Source organism: Microtus oregoni, unplaced genomic scaffold, assembly GCF_018167655.1.
Source record: "Microtus oregoni isolate MIOR12 unplaced genomic scaffold, Mior012 000059F_ref0000304, whole genome shotgun sequence".
Classification (NCBI taxonomy): Eukaryota; Metazoa; Chordata; class Mammalia; order Rodentia; family Cricetidae; genus Microtus; species Microtus oregoni.
In genome coordinates, this window is record NW_024543835.1 from 10,016,059 (window position 1) to 10,023,332 (window position 7,274).

Sequence of the window (7,274 nt, forward strand, 5' to 3'; positions counted from 1 at the left end):
AGTTCTGCCTTCCCCACCTACCTAAGTTTTGCCCTGCTAAATGTCCAAAGCAGTTTCTTTATTCATTAATGGTAATCACAGCACACAGAGGGAAATCCCACATCTGGATTGGTATGTAGAATGAAAAAAGATTGTTTTATTTCTTAAAAATAATAAAAAAAATTAAAAAGATGTGTGGCACTATACTTGACAATAATAATTGATGTAACACAAATTCTTTTTGGTCTTAATAAAACTGCATAGTCAGACGTTAGGGGTGAAAGGTGAGAGATCATTTAAGCAGTGCAGCCAGTCACTAGACTTCTACCAAATCCTTAGACTGTACCTTCAGACTGTTTCCGACTGCTGCCTTGGACTGCATTAAGCTCCTGTCTCCTCCCATCTTATATTCATCTCTCCACCAAGCCATATCACTCTTGTTTCCATCTCCCTAGTGCTGGGATTAAAGGCATATGGCTCCCAAGTACTGGGGTTAAATGTGTGAGCCACTGTTTCCTGGCTCTGTTTCTCTTTGAGGCTGGATCAATCTATTGTAACTCAGAGTGGCTTTGAATTCACAGAGATCTTCCTGCCTCTGTCTCCTGAGTGCTGGTATTAAAGGTGAGTGTCACCACTGCCTGGCCTCTATGACTAACTAGTGGCTTAGCTCTATACTCTGATCTTCAGGCAAGCTTTATTTGCTAGATTACAAACAAAATGTTACTACATTTAGATTAATGAAGATAGAATTTTTTATGGTAGACTACATTACAACCCTCGTGAGAAAAGACCAGAAATATTGTGTCCCAGTCTACACACTATAGGGATGAAGCAAGAAAGAAAATATGTATAGGCATGAGGGACAGACAAGGTACCCAATTGACCAGATATTGGATCTTGGATATTCTGTCCTCCAGGATATAAAGTAGTAAATATTTTTGTTGTTAAAGCTACCTAGTCTATGCTATTCTGTTATTAAAATCCAACAAAATCAAACCAATTTTACATAATAATTGAATGTGTCATGTATAAAACACATGTCAAGGTAACTGATAAATATTTAGTACTTAATGAATGGCTGGAATAGTAATATTGTACTGGATAATACCACCGTCTTCTGAGTTACATGAAAGAAAATGAAATGCTATCATATAACAACAAAAATTTTGCTTTAGCAAGTAAAATTAGATTCTTTCCTATGGTAACACATGCTACGTAATTTGGATATTGGGCTTATTCTCCACCTAGCTACACTTCAAAGCTCCAAGAGTTTTGTTGAGCATCAAAGGTTTCAGTGCCTTTCAACTATCTTTCCATATGCCCCTTTTTTCATTCATTTCAACCAACACAAAAATATTCCCTTAGTTTTACCAAAGTACATTTAAGATAATCTATCAAGTAAACACACTCAGTACAGTTCTGGGCAAGCCATGTTAACATAATGGTGTCTAAATGTCTCACCTTGGCAGGATATTACTCTTACCCTTCAGCAACTATCTGGCAATACACCAAGAATGCCTATTTGAGCATTGTATTCTAGTATATAGTGGAACCAAAATATTTCTTATTCTTGTCTATTATAATTTTCCATTTATTTTTAATTTATTCTTCTTGTATATAATACATTCTGAACACAGCATTCCTTCCCTCCACTCATCGCAGTCACCCCCACCTCCCTTCTTCACCTAAACATGGCATAACAAGATGCAATAAGATGAGGCACCAATGTGCATATCATGGCAGGACAAGTCAACGCGGTAGAAGGAAGACGTTCCCATGAGCAGACAAAAGACTCAACCTCACTCCCTTTATTAGAATTCCCACAAAACCCCAGGTTAAACAATCACAATATATATGCAGAGGGTCTCACTCAGACCCATGCAGGCTCTATGATTACTGTTTCAGCCTCTGAGACTCTATGAGCCCTGCTTTGTTAATTCTCTGGACTGTGTTCTCTTGGTGTCCTTGACCCCTCTGGCTCCTACAATTCTTCCTTCACCTCTTCTGCAGGTTTTCCCAAGATGCATCTAATGTTTGGCTCTGGGTTTCTGCATCTTCCTCATTAGCTGCTGGAGGAAGATTCTCTGATTACAGTTGGGCTAGGCACCAATCTACGAGTTTAGCAGAATATTAGTAGCAATCATTCATTTCATTGCCTTTTTTTGTCAGTTGTCTTTTGTTCTACCCTAGGTTTCTGAGCCATCGAGGAATTTCCACTGCACTAGGTTTTCACAGTGAGCCCTACATGTCCCCAATTCTAGTTGTCCCTTCCCAACCCCTCCTTATCTCTCATATTCCTATCCCCACCCACCCCAGGACAACCCACAAAATCTATTCTATTTCCCATTCCCAGAAAGATCTATATGCCCCCCAAGAGCCCTCTTTTTTTATCCTTTCTGAGCAAGACAACCCAGACCCAGAAAGAGAAACATGGTATGTACTCACTTATAACTAGATATTAGCTGTTAAGTAAAGGATAATCATGCTACAATCCACAGGCCCTTTAGAATTTTTATTGTATTCCCTGGCTGCAATATTCATGTTGTTAAGTATACCAAGTCACTAGGATAATCACACATACAGTGGGACCAGAATGCTCTTATTGGAAGATTTGGGGCACGGAAGAAAAAAAAATGATGTATACATGAATAGAGACTGACCTATGAATAGAGAGCAAGAAGATGCCACTTAGGTTGATGACAAAGTCCCCGCAGGAAAGCAAATCTGCTGACATATTAATATTGGACTTCTGGCTTCCAGAATTATAGAAAAATAAATTTACCCTATTTAAGCCAATGTGGTACTCTCATAGTATCCCATACAAGTCAATAGATTTTCCTGCATACACATTCTTTCTGGATTGTCTCGAAAGCACAATAGTCTTAATAATCATATGTTATAATGATCCATTTCCTCTGTATGTGGATTATGGAGGTATTTCCATATAGGATTATGTGACACTTAAGCACACAACATTAGATACTATATAGATATGATTAATTAATCATCCACATGTTTATTATAGTCATAGGAGAGTCTTATATAAGTTGAAACAGAGGGCCAGTTGTGTTTGCTCACACATGATCAATAACAAGGTCTCTAGAAGTCAGGTTATGCTAAACAAGGAAAAAACATCCTATCCTATGCAATTCCAGTACATGCTTTGATCACTTGAGGTCCTGCTGGCTCCACCAAATGTCAAGGCAGTGTATAACATTAAATCTTAATTTTACAACCTTTATAGTTTTCCATTAAGAAATCTTTCTTCAATATTCTGATATATCATATCGAGGCCTGTATATTGTTCATCAGTCTCATAGGCTCATATAACCAATAATGCAGATTACTTTAAAATTATATCACATTATATTGAGTTGACATTTTCAAAATCCAAAGTGCCTTGCTTCAGGAACTTTATGCTCACTTTTATCTATTCTCCTTATTTTGCTGAAATTCCCATTGGAAGTGGTAATATTTTCCTCATAAGATTTTAATTCCTTGCTTCTGATATTCTATGGGATGAAGTTCGATCTTTTCCTGAGCATCACCACTACTAGAAGAGAACTTCGCAAAGACCAGACACTCAGTTCATATATAAGAATATGAGAGATAACAAGGAGATCTAACTTCTTAAAATCAATGTCCTCTCTATATACAATGTGCTCACATAGTCTTCATTCCAGAGAATCTTTGCTGGCCCAGGCTTTCTTCTTTACATTATTAAAATGTACATTTGACTTATAAAACCACAATATTTTATTCATATTAAATTTTAGAGGTCTCAGGAGGTAGCTCAGGGGGTAAAGATACTTGCTGTGTATGCATAAGAACCTGGGATTTTGTGTCCATGTACAAATTTGTACATGGTCACATATGGGCCAATTCCCCCAGTTGTATGAAGGCAGATACAGGAGAATCCATAAAACTTTCTGGCCATTGTCTTAGCTCCAGCTTCAATGAGAGACTCTGTATCAGAGTAATAATCTGTAAAATAATGAAGTGGGATACCCTGTACCCTCCTCTGGATTCATCTTATATGCATAGGCACGTAGTCACACATACTCATGGGCTTATTCCATGTATATATATATATAAATATATATATATATATATATATATGTTTGTATATGTATATATATATACACACACACATACACACACACACATACCATACACATACCGTCAACCCCTTCTTCATATTTTTGTCTTGCTCTTTGTAGCTTACATATTATCTCATCCTCTTCCTTATATGTACTTGCTGTCAGGCTATCACCTTTTCTGAGTGACTAGTAGATAATTTTGTGGACCATCTCTAGTACCATTAAAGGAAATTATTTAGAGCAGATGGTTAATTAATGTTCATGTAAAAACAAAGTATTAAAAAGAGTGAAAGCTTTGAATTATTACAATTAATTTCTCATGCAATTGGAGTAATCTTAATTCCAAATTTATTTCAATTAAACAAAAAGTAAAGGATGAAATGTACATCAAACTATGATATAAACATTTTAACACACCTTTATTGATACAACAGTTTTATAAAAATCACTTTTCCAAACCTATCCTACCTTATAATGTTTTTAAAATTATTTATGCTGTACTAAGTTGTTTAAAATCATTAAACTTATCTAAAACTTGACAAATAGCAATAAACATGTCCGATAAAATGTTAAGAAGCATAGATTGTGAGACAATTAACTTTGGTTAATAGAACATTTGCAATATAACAAAGAATAAAATATCTGTAACTTTCTCATCTATAGCAGGACAATAAGATACAAACTTCATTATTTTATCTTATAATATTTTACTACATAGAAGGCTGACAATTCTTCAACAGACTGGAAGACTCTCAAACCCAGCTAGATGTGGGAGGAGCTGTGGGCCTCTCACCTGAGATGGGTTCTGGACTTGACAACACTGCCAGGCAGAATTCTGCCTCTCCTTGCTGCTCTATTAACTTCATCAATCAGAGCCTCCTCAAACAGATAAGGAAAGGAAGCAGGAATAGTATCATGCATCCTAGCTACAACCCACAGGACTTGCATCTTGGTGACTTCACGACAGGCTCTGGGACCCCACCTGAACTCAAAGCATGGGGGGTCACTGCCAATAATTTTGCTGTATGAGAGGTAATTTTCCTGTACCAGATCTTTTGTTATGAACTTTCTAGGTTCCTCAAATATTGGATGATTCTGCCCAGGAAATACCCCCACTATTTTCAGGTATTCCCACACATCTTCTTCAGTGGCACTATTGCCAGTTGCGAAGATCATAGCCAGGAGGGTCATCAGGAGCCCTGTCTTGGGCAGCCCCATTCTACTACTTAGTCTTCCCTCAGTGGAGAGACCCAACTTGCCCACAAGCATAAAGGACTGAGGACTGGAATCAACTTCCTTCAACTCCAGACCAAAGACAATATCCAGGTGCACAACGATTCTTCTCATGATCTCAGGGAAGTGTTCTTTGTGCTTCTTGTTAATCACCATCAACATATCTCCCCGTGTAAAGGACTCTTTGACCTTAAACTTCTGTAGTATAAACTGCATCAATAAACGTCCCTTCCTGAGAAGAGGGTCTTTGCATGTAGAGTGAAAGGTAGAGACTATAATGGAGTTGAATGAACGTCTCTCAGCACTTAAAACTAAAGAGTCAACATTTGTATCAGAAGTCTCACCACCTACAGCACCTGTCAACGCTTCCGAATCATCGGAAACAGAAGCTACATCCCCTTGAGTGTCCTGGGGAATGTTGGTATCAGGGGAGCTGGGAAGATTCCCTTGATCAATAGAAGATGTTGCCTCCTCCTCTGCAGTGGGCTCAGGATCAGGCAGACTTTGACTCTTCTCCTGTATGTTTTGACGTTTAGCACGAGAGCGGCCCTTACTCTTGTGGCCCCTAGGCATAATGACTTGGTTCAAGCACAGCAGGGTAAGGATGTAGGCAGGAGGACTGGCAAAGCATAAATCTGAAGGGGCAAAATGACACTTTGTGAGCACCATGCCTTCACCATATTAGAGAGTACCTTTCCTTTAACAAGGTCCCTGCTATGCTGCTTTCCTAAACAAGTTTCTGAGAACTCACCGTGCTCCTATTATCCTAGTCAATCTGTGTCCTGAGAAATCTGTGGAGGAAATAAATTCTGGTTAGATGACTGCATGATGACCAGGTTTGAGACATCCTGGGGTAAGAGTATGGGCTAACATTGATCGTCATTTGCTAAAAGCTTTTTGGTACAGTCTGAATACCTACACATAAATCCCTTTGCTGTTCTGTTAACACTGCAGTGCTTCCTAGTATCATACAGAAGAAAATTTAAGAAGACATGTCACCCCTACCACTCATTCAGGAGCAAATACAGATTACTCGTGTAGGCAAAAAGGGAGATATTTGTGGATCCCTGCTGTTTTCAGGAATGTAGTACCCACTGTGAGCAATATCCTCACTATGAGCCTACACCATCCCATAGTGACAGACTCTCCTCAGAATAAATATTCCACTTCCCTCTTTTCCCAATGACAAATATCAAGGGCAACTCAATCTTTAGGCTTGGCATTGAACATGATCAGTCCACCATAGAGGTGCACAGTTCTGCATGCCACCCTGCCCAACCCAGACTTAAATACCCCTTAATTTGCATGACTTTATTATAATTAGGGTGCAGCTTTCTCTTCTCTGGACTCTTCAGTTTTCCAGGTAGGATTTTATTCCTGAGAAGAGCAAGGGAAATCAATTGCCACTGAGCCTAACTGCCTGCTATGTCTGAGGATTCTGAAGACCAGAGCAGAGGCAGGGCCTTTGTGGCCTCCTTTTCAGGTGGATTATAGTTTGGAGGATTTACAGTGGATTTCACTTTGCCACATTTTTAATTCTGATTATCCTTTAAGGCATCTGGCACCAGTTAACAACACATGGAACAGGAGGACATACCTCTCAGACCAAGCAAGGCCTTACTGCCTCAGGAAGGGAAAGACGTCAAGGTCTCACAATTCCACACTTGCCCCTTTACTGTGCCTCTATCTGGTCCCATGAATAGAACCCCAAAGTTGAAAATATGCTAGCCCTTTCTCTAGTTCCAGGGAAGAGAGTTGCCAGACAACTCAAGGAAATTGTTTTATTTTGCCTGGGTCGGGTTGTGCCCCTCTTGAGATGAGCCAATGTGTCCCAGACAAAAGATCTCCCTTCCTTTAAAATTATTTCTTTGAACATTTCATATAGTATTGTTTGATCATATTTTACCTGCTTTCCCAGCTCCTTCCAAATGATTTCCTTCTTCCCTACTGACACAACTCCAT

At 38.9% G+C, this 7,274-nt stretch overlaps 1 protein-coding gene across 1 annotated transcript; it reads right to left on the reverse strand.

Moving 5' to 3' along the window:
* Positions 1 to 4,868: 4,868 nt before the first annotated feature.
* LOC121439019 (melanoma-associated antigen B2-like) lies at positions 4,869 to 5,981 on the reverse strand. The gene has a single exon (XM_041639512.1). It carries the CDS (start codon positions 5,979 to 5,981, stop codon positions 4,869 to 4,871), a length of 1,113 nt encoding a protein of 370 aa, XP_041495446.1.
* Positions 5,982 to 7,274: the final 1,293 nt, after the last annotated feature.

What these genes read in the sequence shown, in the direction of transcription:
- LOC121439019 (XM_041639512.1), bottom strand. Translation starts at nt 5,981, where the DNA reads ATGGTGCTCACAAAGTGTCATTTTGCCCCTTCAGATTTATGCTTTGCC.